Source organism: Dromiciops gliroides, chromosome 1 (assembly GCF_019393635.1).
Source record: "Dromiciops gliroides isolate mDroGli1 chromosome 1, mDroGli1.pri, whole genome shotgun sequence".
Taxonomy (NCBI): Eukaryota; Metazoa; Chordata; class Mammalia; order Microbiotheria; family Microbiotheriidae; genus Dromiciops; species Dromiciops gliroides.
In genome coordinates, this window is record NC_057861.1 from 23,374,391 (window position 1) to 23,395,013 (window position 20,623).

General features: G+C 38.8%; 1 protein-coding gene across 4 annotated transcripts in view; it reads left to right on the forward strand.

Moving 5' to 3' along the window:
- The window catches only part of MED13L (mediator complex subunit 13L), a 428,665-nt gene that overhangs the window by 221,752 nt on the left and 186,290 nt on the right, over positions 1-20,623 (forward strand). For 2 of the 4 annotated variants that reach the window (XM_043988426.1, XM_043988440.1), the window contains exon 3: positions 13,223-13,307. The exons of 1 other annotated variant lie outside the window; for it this stretch is intronic. In XM_043988426.1, the coding sequence (XP_043844361.1) occupies positions 13,223-13,307 (85 nt within the window). The remainder of the gene's footprint in view (positions 1-13,222; positions 13,308-20,623) is intronic. One more of the 4 variants, XM_043988433.1, reaches the window with a different exon arrangement.

The window sequence follows — 20,623 nt, forward strand, 5'->3', positions numbered from 1 at the left end:
ACCTCCATCCTTTTTTTTTTTTAACTTCAAGTAAAGTGTGTCAGTTTCAGTTGTTGAATTGGAATGGCTATCTTTCCAAGATCTCTGCTGGGAAACATAAATCCATTGAAGTATATGCCACTTTGATATTTTGCCATGTTGACTTTTTTCCTGAACCTTTTACATGGTTTTCTTTCAAAGAAGCTTATTAATTCTGCAAGGAAGCAAGTTATACAATGTTGAAAGAAGTTGTATTACAATTTTGGGAAGATTTTGAAAGATTTGGGGGGGGCACTAAGCTATACTTTACTCATTTAAATTATTTCTCTTACATTCCATCTTTCCAGCTCAACAGTATATATTTAAACTTACCTGAATTCATTTAAATAACTTGATTTATGAAGATTACTTATTAGAAAATTTAAATTAAAAAACTCTTTTACTGTTAGCCATTATATTAATTTGTTTTTATCTCATAGACCATTAAGGATATTTCCTTTAGGATCACATTTTTTTTCTTCATAAATAGCCAGATGTAATATTAAGCTTTGTTCTCCTAGATTTGATTGTCTGTTAACTAGTATTTATTAAGTGCCCATATATGGCAATGCATAGTTGAAGATACAAAGAAAGGCAGAAAGTAAGGTTCACTTTCAAGGAGCTCACAGTCTAATAAGAGACAACCTGCAAATAACTATGTACAAATAAGAGATATACAGGATAAACTGGGGATGCCTGCAGAGGGAAGGCATTAAAATTAAGGAGACCTGGGAAAGACTTTTTTTTTTTTTTTAGTAGAAGGCAGGACTTGAATTGAAACTTGAAAGAAGCTAAGAGATAGAGTTGAGGAGGGGAGAGTTTCAGGCATAGAGAACAGATAGACAGTTGGGAGATAGTGTGTAATTTGTGAGAAACCGCAAGGAGACCAGTGTCACTGGATCTCAGACTGTGTGGAGAGGGGAGTACTGTGTAAATACTGAAAAATAGGAAGAGGCAAGATATGAAGGGCTTTAAAAGTCAAACAGAGGATTTTTGTATTCGATCCTGGAGGTAACAGGAAGCCATTGTAGTTGAATATGGGTGTTCCTAGTTGATATGGTCAAACCTGTACTTTAGGAAGATAAATTTGCCAGCTGAAGTGGCAGCTATGTGGCACAATGCACAAAGCACTGGCCTTGGAGTCAGGAGAGTCTAAATTAAAATATCACCTCAGACACTTATTAGTTGTGTGACCCTGGGCAAATCATTTAACCCAATTGCCTTAAACATCCAGGACCATCTCCACTTGTCCTGATATATACATATACATATACATATACATATACATATACATATACATACATACAACACACAATATATATACACATATACATACATACATATATATGTATGTGTGTGTGTGTGTATATATATATATATATATATATATATATATATATATATATCTTGCCACTGGATCCAAATGTCTCTGGAGGAGAGAGTGAGGCTGGGGACCTTGCACAGCCCTCCCTCACTTAAATCCAATTCAGTGCAAGTCATGACATCACCCTGATGTCATGGTCTTCTTCAAGAACAAAGGACAAACAACAAGTAGTGATAATAGCAAGAAAAAACTTTAAGAATGCTTTATTTTGGTTGTCTCTTTAAGATAAATGATTATTTCTGTCTTATATTAATACAGAGGGGGGAGGGAAATCCAGGTGGGTTTTTTTCCCTTTCTATTTTCTCATTTATAGCCCAGTCTTTCAAGGACATATCTGACCTTGCCCCCATATTTACCCCACTCAGACCATCTTATCTAGGTAGAATTCTTATCCCACCACTATTCATTGGGTGGAGGATAGATTCTTTTTTTGTAGATTACCAGACTCAGAAGTGGTCTGGCTTGAGATGTTTCTCTTTGTCCATGATTGACATAATTAAAGTCAAAACTCATATCCCTAGCCTGTCATTAGAATAAGCCCTCCTCTCCTTATAATATTCATTCTCTCCTTAATTTGTTAACCAGTCAGAGTTGATTTTTGTCTGTCAGGAACACCTACTCATTCAAGGGCATATAAGCATTGATCAGCTTCCATGATTTGTCTTTGGTTTACAAGAGAAAGCCAAATGACCATCACTTTAGTTATCTACTAGCCATAATTAATTAATTGATAATTGATTACCTAGAAATTATATCTCTTGAACTTTTCATATGTCACATTACTTTTCGTGTGCAACTGATTATTTTCTCTTGTTGATAACTTTTAATAGATTCTTACACTGTCCTTAGGTAGGCGATTGATATGACCAACTCCTCTCTCTTTCCCCCCAAATCAATCTTGTAGCATTTAGGCATTACATATGTAGCCCACCTTCTACTCCAACACCAGATTCACATATGGTATTGGATATGCAAATGGAAGGTAACCTCTTAGGCTTAGGCTCCTATCCAGTGTAGCTAAGACCTTGCAGCCCTTCTAAACCTTGTTTAGATTGGTTTTAAATGTAAAACATTTCATCAGAACTTTAATAAGGAAGAAAATTAAAACACATCCACCCACACAAACTACTGGACTTAGGATTTCTTCCCAGCCCCAGTGATGTTGAGGAACAATCTACTTCTACTTTGAAACTCATATTCTCGTGTGGGCAGGGTTATGAAAAAGATCTTTTGCATGGCTACACTGGAAGTTGGGAGGAAGAATCATTCATGGCTTATGAATCTCCCTTTGATCACAACATCTGTTGCCACAGCAGCTCCTTTCTTCTGTCCAGATTAGACCCAGTACAGTTTTTTTCTTGGACTCCTCCCACCCCCTCCATTGAATCCTCCCCTGTGATAAAGAGTACCAATTAAGCAAAAGCATCTGATACAGTAATGGCATCTGACTGTGTACACATAATTCATTCCTAGCTGTTCCTAATTTATCTACCATGGGGAGGGAGGGGTGTTTGATTATTTCTGGAACTGTTACTAGTTTTTCAGTTATCCAGAATCAGCATCCATTTACTGATCTTTCCATTTATACTGTACATATACTTTTGATTCTGATAACTTCATTTTTGGTCAGTTCATATAAATCTTTCTATGTTTCTCTGAATTCTCCAGATTCCTCATTTTTCCTTTTTTGACTGTGATAACATTCAATTACATTCAAAGACTCTAGCTTTTCCAGCCATTCCTGTACTTGGTGGGCATCCACTTTGTTTCTAATTCTTTGTGCCCAGGAGTGCTTCTGTGACGATTAAAAATGGAAGACATACAGTTTCTGGGTAATTTAATCATTTTATTAATAGGTTGGCTGGTTATCAGTAAAAGAATGGTCTATGGCCATCTCTCTCAGACCAAAGACCACCCCCTAAAGGTGGTGGGACCACAGTTTATATAGCCTTCTAACTGCAGAATGTCCATCACATAGCAATTAAATCTAATCAGTTGACATGATCAAAAGTGTGTTCTATTAAAATTAAGTCTGGGGAGAGAAGACTTAGGTCGATCAAATCTTGGTTTAAAAAAAAAATGAGAGATCAGAGAAAGAATGTAGACTCCACCCAAGCTGATGGGTGCACAATGGTTTCTACCTTCATGTGGCTTGGCATGGGCTAAATTTCATCTGTAAAGATAAACTGGTCTGTCTCTATGCAAGACTTGTGGATCCAGGTGAATCCCACTGTTAAGGAGAACTGGACCTTAGCCTAGGAGGGGAAGAAAAAACCAGGAAACTAGTGGAGGATCACTGAGTCCTTCCCCTGCCCCCAAGATAGCAGTTAGAATGATTTCTCACACTTGTCTGTGTTTGGTCTATCTCGAATCTTTCCTTCTACCTTTGCCTTCCATCATGGCACTTCTTTTCTTACCTGGTAGTGGGATTGCTGTGAGGGTATGAAAACCTTGGTCACTTTCTGTTGGCTACTTTGACTGATTCTACCCTACAGCTTCACAAAAGGTGTGTTGGTTCGTCTTCCCACAGCCCCGTCAGTACTGACTGCTGCGTTGTTTTGTCACGGTGACTTTGGCTGTCATCATCTCGTGCGAGGTCACCACCAAGGTCGCTTGTCCCTCTGAGCCTATAGCTTTTCCAAGGTCTCTTCTTACCAATCACGCTTCACCTCGTGACGCAAATGCCCAGGGTCATAAGCACATTGTCTCATGGATCAGGCCCATGGTTGAGTCTTAGAGCTTCCATGGAAATGTTAGGAAAAAGGACTTCCCTTCCCATACCTGCGTGTATTTTCCTCTTCCCTCTAGGACCCAACATAAAATCCTTTGCTTGCCTTTTAAAGGTCTTCATGATCTGGCCCCTTTCTGTCTTTCTAGTCCTCTTAAACCTTGTCCCATGTACTCTGTGATCCAGTGACACTAGTCTCCTTGCTGTTCCTTTCGCAAGACATTCATGACACCTCCCAAGAATTTTCACTGGCTTTCCCCTATGCCTGAAACATGTCGTGTCCTCATCTTGGCTTCCTTCAAGTCTCAGCTTAAATCCAGGCCTTCTTTAATCTTACTTAGTGTCTTTCCTCTTAGGTTATATCCAGTTACTTAATTGTTGGCATGTTGTCTTCTCATCAAAATGTCAGCTCCTTGAGAACAGGGATTGTCCTTTACCTTTCTTTGTATTCCCACTGCGTAGTTGTAGATGTTTAATAAATTTTAATATTCTGCCCGAGCTCCTTGAAAGCAGGCATCCCTCCCCTCCTTTAAGAAACAAACAAAACTATACTGTGTGCTAGGCATCTAATAAATGCTTATTGTCCTGACTCAACTTGACTTCCCAGCCCCTAGATTAGAAATGAAGATAATTGTAATTTCAGTGATATAAACATAAAGTAAATTTGAATGGTCATGAAAGGATGGAAGAGCATTTGAGTTGAACCTTGAAAGAGAGAAGAGTTTCTGATAGACTTGGCTACACTTTCCTGTGTTCTGGTCACATCCAGTAAGTGATCTGGTAGGTTTGGGGGTGGGGGGAGGGGTAGTGAATACAGGATGTACCTGCCTACTTGTGCAAAGCCGGCTAGTTATTATTATTTTTTTGAGGCAATTGGGGTTATGACTTGCCCAGGGTCACACAGCTAGTAAGTGTCAAGCATTTGAGGTCAGATTTGAACTCAGGTCCTCCTGAATCCAGGGCTGGTGCTCTATCCGCTGCACCACTTGACTGCCCCTACTAGTTATTATTAATCACAGATCTCATAAAGATAAATAAACGTAGACTTGCGTGTCATTCAGGAGAACTTCAGTTTGACAACCTTTTGCTTTTTTGCATCCCCCTCTTGCTGGGAGGAAGTCATCCACAAGAACAGAAGAGAGCAGTTTGTTACTGAAGTTTGCAGTAGGATCTGTGACAGAGGAATTTAAAGATCTGAATCTTGTGCCTTCTCAGGGTTGCCATGGAATTAATTGTACAGATAATGACCTAATTCAGTTTCAATTTACTTTTGCTCCTCTTTAAGTTAAATGACTTGTAAATGCTTAATAAATGCTCACTATAACAACAGAAAACGTACATGAAGAGAAGTTTGTCTTTAAGATTCTAATTGTTCTTCCTACCTTTTGTTCTGTATAACTTCCCAGGCTTCTCTAACCTTACCCAAGTGAGTTCTCCATTTTGCCAGGCTTAAAGAGACTCTAGGATAAATAATGATTAGAGGGACAGTTGGGGGTCACAAGTTTTTGAGGGCTTCCTCATTAAGTTATTGCAATATAAATGTTTTCTATAGTGGAACAAATTTAGTTGTTAAGAACAAATATAGGGGGCAGCTAGGTGGCACTGTGAATAAAGCACTGGCCCTGGACTCAGGAGGACCTGAGTTCAAATCCGGCCTCAGACACTTGACACTTACTAGCTTTGTGACCCTGGGCAAGTCACTTAACCTTCATTGCCCTACCCCCCTCCCCGCCAAAAAAAGAACAAATATAGCATCTTTTAAAAAACCAACTATGGGTCCTATTATTTTATATTCATTCTACACGTAGGAAAAAACAAGCCCAAAAAACAAAACCCAAACAACTGAACCTTGCTAAAACTGTAAATGATGGCTTCATTCTTGTTTTTGGGTTTTTTTGGTGAGGCAATTGGGGTTGAGTGACTTGCCCAGGGTCACACAGCTAGTAAGTGTTAAGTGTCTGAGGCCGGATTTGAACTCAGATCCTTCCGAATTGAGGGCCAGCACTTTATCCACTGTGCCACCTAGCTGCCCCTGATGGCTTCATTCTTAAATTTTTGGTACTACTTTTGACTTCTTTCTGATTATATTTTGTATAACAGGAATTTCAAGCTGAAAGGTACCTTCAAAAGTTGTCTAGTTTTTGGTTTTATTATTATACATGTCTTATTACCCTTAAAAATCTCTTATGCTCCTTGAAGGCATGTTTTTTGTCTCAGTTAATTTTTTTTTCCCAATTCCCCAGACTGTAGTATAGCACCTCACAGCATTCTGCATTTTTCCTTAAAGTCTGCTGGAGCCAAAATGGATGCTTATAATACAGACTCCACTGAGAGATTATTTAATGTTTTATGGGTTATTCTGCAGTCATTCAATTCAATCAAACATTTATTGAACTTCTGTTGTGTATAAAATGTGCTGCTAAGCTTACTACGGAGAGATCCATGTTCCTTGTTTTTAAGAACCCTACAATTTAGCACAGAGGGTCCTAACTTGGGGTCCACGAAGTCGTTTTTACAAATGTGGTTGATAAGAAGTATTTTATAAAGCACCTACTGTGTGCCAGGAGCTATACTAGGGCCTGTGGATATGAGATACACACACACACACACACACACACACACACACACACACACACACGAAAGACAGACAGCCCCTTCCTTTAAGCACCTTACATTTTAACCAGGAGGAGACAGCACATACATAGATAAACACGGGATCTATTTTTTAAAATATAGAGATGACTTATGGACATGAACAACTAGGGAAATTGAGAAAGGCCTTTGGAAGGAGTGTGCGTTCTTGATAAGTGTCCTCTCCCGAGCCTTCTTTCTGTGTTGTCTCCTACATCATCTCCCAAAGATTATATTAACATTGCCATGCAGATGACCCTGTCTTCTCCAATCAAGTATAAGCCATACCTATGGGACAACTCTCCCTGTATATGTCTATACATATGTTGTATATTGTAACGATTGGAATGATGCCACCTACTCAAGACTTACTGTAGGAATGCTCCCCCATGAGGAGAAGGCACCTGAGGGCAAGATGTGGCTTTTTTTTTTTTTTTTGGTGTCAAGAAGTGACGTTTGCTTGTGGGAGGGAGAGGGGGTGAGGCTGGCGATCTCTTTTTCGTGAGGACTCTGGTGGAGAGTGGAGCAGGAGACCTGCGCTCCCTTTGATAGATAGATGAATCTAGGCCTTTCTCTCTCTCTTTACCAAATTCTTATTCTCCTTAATAAATGCTTAAAAGTCTAACTCTTGCTAAAGCTTATAATTTATTGGCAACCACTCATTCGATATTTTAGACAGTTTAGCTAGAACTTTAGCGCCCTACAATATATATGTCCAGCAGTATATGTCTATCTCTATCTATGGCTAGATATAGATATATGGCTAGACATATAAATATAGGTAGATAGATATAGATTCAATATAAATATAGATTCTGAATAGAATCTCTGTGGATAGGTATAGACATCTGCCTAGATAAATATGGATAGATGTCTCCCTGTCTATATAGAGAGATTGAGATAGAGTTACAGGTAATATATCTATATAGACATCCATCTTTCTATCATGTATTTATCGTCCACCTATCCCTCCACCCATCCATCCGTCTGTCCATCCCTCTGTCCGTCCATCCATCCATCAGTATACACATACACACACAAACGTGGACATATACAAAGAGAGATGTCCAGCAGATTTATAGAGATAGACACATAAAGTAAGCTCCCAAGAACAAGGGTTTTGATTTTTGTCTTTGTATTTTCATAGCATAGTTCAGTGTCTTTTTGATTCAGGATTTTCCATGAAATCTCAGAGAAACTGATACAGGTGTTTTCATGTAATAGTATTTATGGAGCCTGGCTCCCTTGTGTCATAGGTTACCACTTTTGAAATGGAAATGTGTCTACTGTGTCTGAATATTTTCACTTATTAATGATTGATAATTATATGAGAAGTGTAAACTATTCATTAAATAAACAAGGTATTTTATTTGGAATTGAAAATGAGCAATGATTTGAAAGAGTACTTTTTTTCTTGACATTCTACCTTTGGGGACAATGTGCTGTTATTTGATATTAACTTGAATGGCTTCATAGTCTTATTTCCCAGAATTTATTCTCAAATTGTGGCATCGAGTAGTTCTCAAAAGTGATTTTCACTCGGAAAAATTTCCTAGTATTTTTTCCTTTTTTTTTTCCCACATAAAAAACCAAAGCAAGAACTATGGCAACATCATGGATCATAGTTTAATCCTAAGAATATTTCCCTTATTACTCTTTGAGTTCTGCAAAGGACTTTCATGTGCTAGTGAAATTGTGTGATCTGGCATGTCTTAATTTATTAATAATTATAATGCCGTTGATAGTTATTGATTTATTATAATTATCATTTTACTATACTGGATTATAACATTAATTAGTAATTATAACAAAATTATTGAAGAGCCTAATGCATTGTGATATTATGTTAGCCTTGGTGTTATACATTCTTCCCCTAAGTTTTGTCATATTTATTTTGCCTGAAATTAAAAATTGTTTGTATTCCTTTAGCAATAATACGATATAAATTACATAGGCAATATGATTAGGATTTATTTGTGAAAATGCTTTTTAGACTTTTAAAATGCAGTTATTTCCTGAAAAAGAAAATATTATTTTTTAATTATTTGTTTTTTTTGGGTCCTATGATTTTATAGATGGGGTTAATCCTTGTCTGGAAACTTCCACCTGTGCAGAACCACCATTCATCTGGCAGTTAGGTGGCATAGTGGATAGAACAATGGCCCTGAAGTTGAGAGAACCTGAGTTCAAATCTTCCCTAAGACAATTACTAGTTGTGTGACCCTGGGCAAGTCACTTAATCCCAATGGCCTTAAACATCCAGAGAAATCTCCAATCATCCTGATATGTATCTAGTCACTGTACCCAGCTGAAGGAGAGAGTGAGGTTGGAGACCTAGCATAACCCTCCTTCATTTAAATCCAATTCATTACAAGTCATGATATCACTCTGATGTCATGGTCTTTTAGAATGAAGGACTAACAGCAACAACAATAAGTCTTAGAAAATTGCCTGGGGGTGGGGTGTCCCCATGTTAGTATATGTCACAAACAAGACTTGAACTCAGGTCTTCTGACTCCAAGAAATACACCATGTTATCCCACTGTTTAAATTTATTCACTATTATTTTTTTCAATCGAATCTGTTCTATATTTTTGTTTTTCCTTATTTTATGAATGAACACACAACTTCCCCCACCCCCCTCATCCCATCTCCCCACTTAAAAGTTGTTTTTTTTCAGATGAGGAAAACTGTATTGTGTATGCATGAGCTTGTAGTATTCCTTTGATTCCAAATCTCTTAGCATTCTAAAAATATTTAAAAGACAAACGATTTTTTAAAATTGTGAATTAGCCTGACTCTCGAGCTATAATACAGAAACCTATATACAGGTGTTCAAATAGAATTTAGACCACTTTTTAGCAGTGTGAAAGTTATGCCTATTTGGGGTCATTGCAAATTTGTTATCTAAATTCAGTTGGGCCCTGGCTGCATGCAAGTTTTTTTTTCCTTCTTTGATTTATTCTCTTATACTTTCCACAGTAGATATTACAAGACATCCTTCTCATTCTTATAACTTCCTATATTACTTCCTTCCCAACTTCCCCAAAGCACGAGAAAAATAAAGGCCATCCCTGGCATGTTTCCTTTCCTCCCACTTTATGATTCAAAATGCCTCTTCATCAACCCCTGTTCTCTTGTTTGCTTCTGTCTCTATCAAAGAGGTGGACTCTCCTTGGCAAGGCTAATCTTCCCATCTCCTCTGAGAGCTTGTCCCCTCAGTCATTACTTCTTCCTCATCTTCAGTCTTACCGTATTCACTGACTTTTTTCCGCCTACCTACAAATACTCCCAGTTCTTCCTCATCTATTCCACAGCAACCACCACCAACAACCACCAACTATGACCCATCATATGACCTCAGGCTAGCCTATATCTGGTTCTACTTTCACAGCCAAACTCCTTGAATGTAACTACACTCATTGCTCTATGTCTATTCCTCAGTCCCTTGTAAAGAATCTGACATTTACCCTCACCACTAAGTTGAAAAGGCTTTCCTCAAGGTCACCCCAAAGATTACCCAATAATCTTCTGTTAATCCTGTTCCTACAGCATCTCTCACAATTTGTTCCTTCTCTCCCTTTTTTGTTCAGTCAGCAAACATTAAGTATGGACCTAGGATATCCCATGCATTGTCCTTCCCTCTACCCTAGTTCAGGCCTTATCCCTTCTTCCCTGGACTATTGTAATAGTCTATAAATTGGTCTTTCCCCTTTGTAATTCATCTTCTTGATAGCTGCTCAACTGATATTCCTATAGCAAAGATGATACCTATGACCCTTCGGATGAAGGACTCTTAAAAACCTTTTGGTTTAGATGCATCTTTCTATAGATAAGGAAATTTAAGCCCAGATTAGCTAAAGGCTTGTGCCCAAGTCATGGAGGTTGAAGATTTTGGATCCAGCTCCTCTGACTTCACATCCAGCGTTCTGTCCTCTGTACTACACCCATTGTACTAGACGCGGCCACGTCTTCTCCCTTCTCAAAAAGTCTTTCTTGCGTTCCTTTTGTCTCTAGGATAAAATTCAGACTTCTCCACCTGGCACCTCAAGCTCCCCACAGCATGTGTGCCACCTGCCTTTCTGGTCTTATTTCACACATATGCGCACACACTCATTTTAAGCTGACTGGCATGCTAGTTGTATGCCTTGCAGGACATTTCAGCTTTCATCTCCATGCTTTTTCACAAGTGGTCCCCCATGTCTCTTCTCTCCCCCATGGACTCTAGCCTGCCTCAGAGTACACCTGATGTATGTGTTGCCTCTTCCAGAAATCTTCTCTTATGCATACCCATCCCTTTAATGGCTCCCCATTTCCATGATTCTTCTATGTATTGGCTTGCTTGTGTTTATGTTGTATCTCCAAATAAAATGTAAACTCCTTTCAGGACAAATCCTGTTTTCTTTTTGGGTCTTGCACTTAATTTAAGTCAGTGAGCATCTACTTACTGTAGGACAGGAACTCTGCCAAGACCTGGGGATACAAAGAAACACAAAGACAGACCTTGCCTTCAAAGAGCTTATATTCTAATGCAGGAGACAACATGAAAACAGCGATGTACAACAAGATCCATATGGGGAAGGTGGGAGGTGTGTGCTCAGTCGGGAAGGCACTGGCATTGGGAGGGGTCAGAACAGACTTCTGGTAGATGGTGGGTGTTTAGCTCAGACTTGAATGAAGCCAGGAAAGCCCAGAGGTGAGAGGTGAGGAGGAGTTTGGGGCATGGAGAACATGCAGGTACTTATTCATTGATTCTTATTGTTCTCAGATAGGTGGTTTATTGATTATTAGACCTGTCTTAGCTCCTGTGGGAGAAAAGCCCAAGACTATTTCATCTTTAAAATTTCCTGAACTAATTTGAATAGAAAAGATCTTGATATGTTTTTGAGGAAACAATTCAAGATACTTCTCCTCTTTCTGACCTGTGTTCTTATTCTCCATTATAATACTGTTGTCTTCCTGAGTGATGTTTTTTTCAGAAATAAGAAAAGGGGAGAGGAAATTGAGTTTACTCTGTAAATGTCGTTTTTATCCTTCCAACTACCTTGCTATCATGGGTTGAAATAATATAATTTGTAAAAAGGAAATTGACTTCTTGCTCTGGGGCATTTTCTACTTGTTTATACATTTGTAAAAGAATGAAGATTTTAGGAATGCATAAGGCACCATGACTGCTAGATTCTTTTATTACCTCATACTTGTTGTTCAATATAAAATCTCAAAGGCAACCTTATATTTGTAATTTTGTTTTAGCAGAAATTAATAAAGGTAGGGAACAACTTGATAGTTATTAGTATGAGACTGGTGTTTATGGAACTTCGAAGTTCCTATTAGAAAATCGGTTCTATAAAATGTAATTCTGTGGATTTCTCAAGGCCAAGTTATAAAGATTGGGAATAGAATGTGTCCTCTTCCTCAGTCCCTTAATCAGTTTCCTCTGACCCTGGTGCATTGCTCATCATTGTTTAATACATTGTATCTTTAGGATTAAACTCTAAATCACTGCTTTACGTAGCACATTTCGAGATGTACCTAGTGCTTTACCCATTTAATTTACTTTTGTTCTTTTAACCCTATGAGGTGTTATTATTGCCATTTTAGAGATGAGAAAATTGAGTGTTAGAGAGGTCAAGAGACTTGTCTGTGGTAGATGTAGATAAGTAGTTTCAGACATAAGAGTAGATCCCGGATCTTCTTTAACTCCTAGGCCATCACTTTACTTTGTTGATTAAGTGCATGATACAGTTGAAAGTGCCCTGGCCTAAAGCAACAGTCTGGTCTTGACTCTCCTACCACTGCATTGTCTTACCCTGAATTAGGCATCAATATCTTGACTGTATGTGGAAGAGGGTGAATCAGATGATCTCAATGGTTCTTTCTGGCAATAAAATTCAGTGACTCTTAATACATGAATGTCATCAGTACACTAATTTTTTCCCAGTGTGACAAAAAAAAGCAAATTTAAAACATATATCTCCCTTTCCTAGTTTCCCACCCCAAATATTTATATATATAACACAGTGGTCAGGATATTCTCACCTTTATAAAATCACTCTTCTATTTTAAGCCATACTTTAATCATAGGGATCAGAAAGAAAATTTGAGAATTTTGGAAGATGACTTATGCTTAAGTAGAATTTCTAGGGGGAAGCTAAAATGATTTAGTGGCATAACTATTCCCATTTAGGGCTATAGAAATAGATTCTCTTTGTTTTGGTATTAAAAATACTACTTAGGCAAACTTTTCTCTATCACTTTGTCAAGACCAAAAGCGAATTTAAAAGTGAAATTTTTTTCTATTATGTATGCATTATTTTGTGTAATATACATTAGGTTATAATGAGGAATGTGGAAAAGACCATTATTACCATATTAAAGAAGAATTTCTTTCAAATTTTCCTCTTTCTGTGTATCTGGATGTCCTGCTTAATAGTCGGTCTGTGTTTTGTTTTGTTTTATAGTAGTGGAGGAAGGACTATGGGAGAATGGCCTTTCCTATGAATGTAGGACCCTGCTCTTCAAAGCAATCCACAACCTATTAGAAAGGTAAGAGAAGCCCTATTGGATTTTGTATTTTTGGCATCAGAGCAGGAGCGTTTAGATTAGTGAGATACCCAACTGTGAACATTAGTTTTATTAAGGGATATACTGAAAGTCTCCAAAAATTTCCATTCCAAATCAATTTGTCTGTAAATTTTTCTGTCGTAAATTCTCAAGGGCCCAGGTAAACCTGGGTGGATCTTATCATTCTCTTGACTTGGTTCCCCTACCCAGTGAACACACGGTATTCCCAATAGTCTTGGACTGTATTTAAAAACAACAGAATAAAATTTTACTCAAACAAGGAGAAAGATGAAATGGAAATCTTTCGTTGATCAACCAGCGGTCCCAAATCCACGCCCCACAGGAGTACTGGCCTTTGGGGGTGACTCCTTCCCAAGCACCCTGCCTTAGTACACTGCTTTCCTTCTGCTCCACTTACCAAGCCCCCCTCCTCATTACCATGTGTAGCCCTACTTTAGGAGCATATGCTCTTTATGTTCTGAACACTTGAATGGGAGAGGCAGGCGGAAGACAGGATCCTAGCTCTGGTCTTACACGCATGCCCCTGTTGGTGTGGCAGAAGTACAGCAAACACAAGTCCTTGGCTATCCGGATGCTGAGAGGACTGGCAAACAGTGATTTTGATGCTCAGGGTAGCATTTCTATTGGAAACCTAGTAAATACCTCGGTGGCCACCTGCATGGGCCCAAGGAGCTTGAAAATGGTTTTCATATTCAAATGCAAACTTAGATCTTTTTTTTTTCTTTAAATGAACTGTAATCTCTCTTGACTGTGGGAATGGGGATGACACCTAGAACTTAGAGAGCACCTACTCTAAACCACCCTTTTCTTTCAAAGATCACTAGGATGAACTGCTCGAGGTTCTACACTTGCTTGAAGCATAGTTTAGAGTCTTCTTTCCTGCAGAAGTAGGGGATTGATGACTGTGCTATCGTTCCTGGACATGACTCTTCATAGACACTTCTGAGAAAACCACGCCACAGAATTATTGTTCTGGAGAATGGTGTTTTTAAAGATATGTTGGATATACCTTATATTTAAAAGATTCTGTTAAAAACAACTGTAAGCCAAAATTTCCTCCAAAAGGAGCATGTTTTACAGAAGGATGAGTTAAATGTCATGGGTGAAACCCAGGGACTTTCAGCAATCATTTTTTTCCACTCGTCTACTTGATCACTAATTAAAAAGTAGGAAAAGGACCAAAGAGGTGGCAGTAAATTTTAAAAATTCATTAAACTTCATTAAGAGCAAGGGGAGAAAATCCAGATGATAGTATAGGGGCTTGATTTTAAAATGTCAGCTGAATTTAAATCAGTGTTTCTCAAAAGTTTTGTTATGTAGAAAGAGGAATAGGAGACAACCACAGGCTTTAGTCAAGGTTGGGGATTTGATAATAAATAGCAAGAGTTGAAACGATTGGTAGGGAGGGAAAATCTCTTTGTGCAAGGCTTTCCACTCTTCTGTCCCTGTTTCTTTCCTTTACGGAACCTTTTGGTCACCAGGGCTGAAAGATGGGGAGATCTTTTTAGGATCTTTTTGTAACAGGTTGCACAACTGAGGTGACTTTACTGAATACTTGTAAATTTCACACAGGGTCTTTAATTCAGTAAAGTCACAGAGAAGACAAATAAACCCCTTTTCTGCTTCTGCTTCTCTCTCTCTCTCTAACCATGAAGTGTATCAGCATATTGTACCCTTGGGATTTATATTTGCTCTTCTGCTCTTGAAAGGAGCCCCCTTGATCCACAGTTTAAGGCCTTCTAGTTTAGCCTATAGTAGATATTTTGATTGTATTATAATTAGCAAAACATTGAAGGAATTGCCCTCCTCCAGAACATTGATTTGGGGCTGCAGATAGGAATTTTATTCACACTGTTGTGATTTCTTGAACCCTGCACACATAGTGATAAATTAGTGTTGTTTCTCCAAGAGACCCTACATGTTTCTTAAGGATTTTAGAGCAATGAAAGAAAAGGGAAAAATATAAAATTCCCATAATCCCATGCCAAATTAAACCCTCTTGGCTTAATAAGCCAATATTTTTCATTAATTGAAATTTGTTAAGAGTGATTCTTTTGTGATTTAAAGTTTTTTGATAATGAAACTATTAGGACACATTATCTCCTTTTTTTTGTCATGTTGCACTCTAGATCTGATATATCCAGATCATTAGCAATTGTGAATGTACTTGGACAAATAATTCTGTTCTTTATATTAAGATTTAACCTTATTGACTTACCTGGTTTCTCTTTTGGGAGAAAGGAGTTGATAATTGAAGAGATGGCCAAATAATTTAAACCTCCTTAATTCTCATCCAATTAATTTCACATTTTCAAAAATGTAGAGTGTTTCAGTGAAATTTACTTTTACACTGTAAAAGAAAACATTTTAAAGATTAAGAGTATAATTGTGAATCAGACTTCCAAATCTCCCACTTTTCCTAGCTTCTCTTTTTCTGCTGAGGGCACCACCATCCTTCCATGCATGAGCCTAGGTTCCCCACCTTAGACTCTCTCAGCAACTCTCTCCCAAGCCAGTCCAAGTCTCGTGGCTTCAGCCTCCCCAAGAGCCATGTAGTCTCCTTTTCTATATTCCCTTCCCTCTCTAGTTCTTGCTTCACTCAGGCACCAAATTGATATTCCTTAGGAACACGTCTGATGGTGTTACCTTCCAGCTTAGGAAGTTTCCATGGCTCCCTCTTGGCTCTAGAAACAAATCCAAATGTTCTATTTGGGTTTGAAAGGTCTTCACCTCTGCCTTGAACCTTCCTTTCCAGATTTATTCTACACTCATCTCTTTCATGTACTTTTTGTTTCAGCCAAATTGGCTGTTCCTTATAAATGACTTTCCACATCCTGTCTTTGTGACTCCACAGGCTTCCCCCCTTCCCTGGTGGGCTTTTCTCCCCATTTCTGCCTCTTTGAACCCCTGACTTCTTCAGAGAGTGATAAAAGGCAGCAGGAGCTCAGTGCATGGAGCCCTGGGTCTGGAGGCAGGAAGACCTGAGTTTAAATCAAGCCTCAAAAATTTACTAGTGGGGCAGCTAGGTGGCACAGTGGATAGAGCACTGGCCCTGGAGTCAGGAGGACCTGAGTTCAAATCCGGCCTCAGACACTTGACACTTACTAGCTGTGTGACCCTGGGCAAGTCACTTAACCCCAACTGCCTCACCAAAAAACAAAAACAAAAAATCTTACTAGCAGTGTGACCCTGGGCAAGTCACTTCACCTCTGTCTGCCTCATTTTCCTTAACTATAGAATGAGGATAATAACAGTGCCTATCTCTCAGGGTTATTGTGGGGATGAAAGGAGATTATTTATTGGTAAAGTGCTTAGCACAATGCCTGGCTCACATCAGGTGCTTAATTAATTCTTTGGATCCATTCTCCACGACCCCCCACCCCCTCCCACCCCTTTTCTTTCCCTTCCTTCTTCTCCCTTCTTTCCTTCCCATCTTCCACAGAACTCTTGTTTTAATTCTTATTTTAATTACTAGTGCCTTTGCCCTGGAAAAAATATTTTTGGGTTCTATACCTCAATATTTGTTGATTGTTTGATCAATAGAAAACTCCAGGTAACTAACTCTACGAGTGCACATCAGGGCCCTGAGAGGTTCAGTGACTTGCCCAGGGTCACTTAGCCAGGATAGGTCAGAGGCAGGACGATAAAGGCAGTGACTTTGTCCACTCTGTTACACTATTGACTCTCTCATTCTTCCCTTCTCTGCTCCCCCCGCCCCACCCCACCTAAATGACTTTGTACAAATTGTGTAGCTAATTTTTAGTATATAATGTATATGTATTCTCACTCTCTCCCTGTCCCTGTCCCTCTTCCTTTCTGGCAGAAAGTCAGGAGGAGGGTATATGTAATTCCTATCTTAGTTTAAGAAGGGTCAGTTTGATAAGCCCCTCATTATAGATTGTGGAAACCTGTATGGGAAGGGTGAATGTGTCTACTAAGACAGGACAAAGGGAACTCCAGCTGATTGACTAAGACTCAGGGGAAAAACAGATTTTGGAAGAGGTATTCCTTCCCATGGTCTATAAAAAGTGAGTTGCGAGGCCACCTCTGTCTGTTGGTGAGTCTGTCCATGTGTCTCTGATTTTTTAAAGCCTAAACAACATATGACAGAGGAGGGGATACTAGGTGGGGAGAGGGATGGGACTTGATGCTATGGAACGCTGAGGATGCTAAGGAAGACACACCTTCCTGTTGTCATCCCTGTGGTTGATTCAGCCCAGTAGTCAGTAAGGCCAGTCTCCTGAATGGTCAGGGGAAGATTTTGAAATCCTTAGGTAGTGTGATCCTCAAATCCAGTCATGTAGGTCAAGAATGGGAGTTGCCATATCACTCTACCTGCTTTCCAAAGTTTAGTTGATAAACAGGAGACTTATTGCTTCCTTTTCTGCCTCTGTTGCTCCCCAGCTCTTTGCATTCAGATTTCCAAACTTTTTACCTGTATTCAAGTCCTGCCTCTGCTTTTCCCGGTTCCATGACACACTCTGAGTACTGTGTGTCCTAGGTAGTGCTTTCCAGCTATAGCTTTCAGAGAAGGTGCAGGACCCTTGGCAGAGGGCCCATCCCTCTCAGCAGTGCCCTATACCTGTGAAATCGCAGCTCCATTCTCTTTCTCTCTTCTTGGATCTTTTTGTCTATGTCTCCTTGTGAACGTGTCACCGTGATGGAATGTCAGCTCCTCAAAGGCAGGCATGGGTGCATTTTGGGGCCTTCGTATCCCCAGAACTTAGCCCAGGGCCTTTCCTATAGTAGGTGCATAATAAATGCTTGGTCATTGATGCCTAATGCCTTTTGCTCCTCGGAGAAAACTTTGGGGTGCCCACATCATCCCTGCAAAGCATCCTGCAGTACTGAGCTGGTCAGATTATGCGGATCGTTTTGGCAAAGTCTAAACCACAAGGTGTGCTAGGAATCATAGGCAGATGGAGGCAGGTGAGGCTCAGAATTTGGAATCAGACAACCCGGCTTTGAACCTTGGCTCTGTGACTTGTTACCCATGTGCCCTGAGCCTCGGTTTCCTCATCTCTAAAATGAAGGTGTTGAACTAGGTCCATCAATCAATTAAAAACCACATATCAAGTGCTTACTATGTGTCTGCCCCATAGGAGCTTAGGTTCTAATGGAGGAGATAACATGTAGAACAAGAGGTGCAGGAGAACCGGAGAGTAAGAGCTGAAATCTATGAGCCTGGGGAAGCTCAAACAGTGGTTTTCTTTCTGGATCATTTTGATCAGTCTCTATTGGTCTAGAATTATTTGTACTTTTGTTTGTTTGTTGAACTTAAAGTTCAAAGGAGAAGCTCTCACCTCCCAGTGGTGGTTCTAAAAATATATCACTTCATCTCTTTTTCTTTCCTCCAAAAGGCTGTACTTGCTAGTGGACATAGAGAAAGGTGGGTCATTGCAGGGATCTGTTCAAAAGAATTTCACTGCATAGAACAAGACTTGATTGTAATTTGGAAAAAATGTGAAATCCATGTAGTATCCTGTCATCATTTCTTTTCTCCTAGCTGTGGATGGGTGAGTTGGTCATTTTGTAGTACTATCTTGTAAAATGGCTTGAATGCTGTTGAACCACGTTTCCATCCCATTCGATTGGACAAGATGGCTGACTCACTTTGTTTGAAGGCAGTGTTCCCATGTAGCTAAACCTGGGGCCAGCCCTGACCTTGACATCCAGCTCTACTGCCGACTCCCAAGAGTTCTGAGGACCCAGATATGGGGAAGCAAAAATGGCTGTGCTCCCTTTTTGATCACGTGGAGAAGGATGAGAGCAAGGGCGTACAGACCTCTAGACATGTTCCAAGATAGTGAAGCCAGGGAGGAAGGAGGAAAAAAGAACACTTTTTAAAGGGCTGTTTTTCACACAGGGTGAGAATAATTGCATTTCCTTACTGAAGGATTGTCAACAAAATTCTCAGAATGTAAAATGTCATTAATTTGAATGCCACTAATTCAGATTTTGTGGTAATTTAAAGTAGGGTAGGCTGATGAATTACTTTTCGATTATCTATCAAAAAAGGCTTGCTTAGCAAATTGGTAATGCAAAGATCACAGGGGATGTGTTTTGTATTTAAGAGAACAGACTTTTGGGTACATTTACACATAATCTATATGCAAATGATGCTGCTAATGACAAATTATTCTTATTGTTCATTAAAGAAAGTCCAGCAGGAACCATCCTTGTTAACAGCAGTAAGTTAATCTGCTCAAAAGAATATGTTTGGACATGTATGTATCCATATATCCATATATTAAATAATTGATACTTTTCACTAAGATTTAATGTTCTCCTTAGTTTAAATTAATGGGACTTTCTCTTATTCTTATGCTGTTCTTCTAAGTAGTAAAACTACTTTCAAGGCTAAACCCTGCATATAAGACATGATCCCCAGTTATTTATTCAGAAGCACAGATGGAGTGCTTTCCAAATTTTATAGTACTAGTTATTATAGTTGTTATTCCTCAACTACTTGAGGTTTTTTTGTACTTAAAAAATTAAAATTAAACTAATTTTTTCAATTAACAAGTATTTATTTTCTCTCCATTCTTCCCTCAATCACAAACCAAAAAAAAGGCACATTCTTCTCTCATTCCCTGTGCCCCAAATGTCAGTCTTATTCTGCCTTTGCAATCTATTGCCTCTTTGTTAGGAGTTAGGCAGTATCTCTCATCATCTGTCCTTTAGAATTGTGATTTCACTATATTGATCAGCTTTCTCAAGCTTTTCAAAGTTGTTTATCTTTGTATTATTATTATATAGACTGTTTTCTGGTTCAGTTTACTTCACTCTGAATCAATTTATACAGATCTTCCTGTTTTTCTCTGAAACTGTATAGCTAATACAGCTAACTGTAAAGGCTAAATAGCTAAAAATTCTATAGTATTGTTAAGTTTGCAAAGCACTTTACAAACATTATCTCATTGTTATCCTCATAGCAACCCTGGAAGATAGGTGCTGTTATTATTTTCATTTTACATATGAAATTGAGGCAGAGAGATGTTAATTATTCTACCATGGGTCACATAGCTAATGAGTGTTAGAGCTTAAATTTGAACTCAGGACTTCTGACTTCAGTTCTAGTGCCTCTATGTGCTATACCACCCACTTACTTCTTCATGTTCATATTATGTTATTTGTTTAGCCATTCCTAAATAAGTGGACACCCCTTAGTTTTCCAGTGTTTTGCTGCTGTGAAAAGAGCTACTATAAAAATGTGTGTGTGTGTGTGTATATATATATATATATATATATATTCTTTTCATTCAATATATATATAT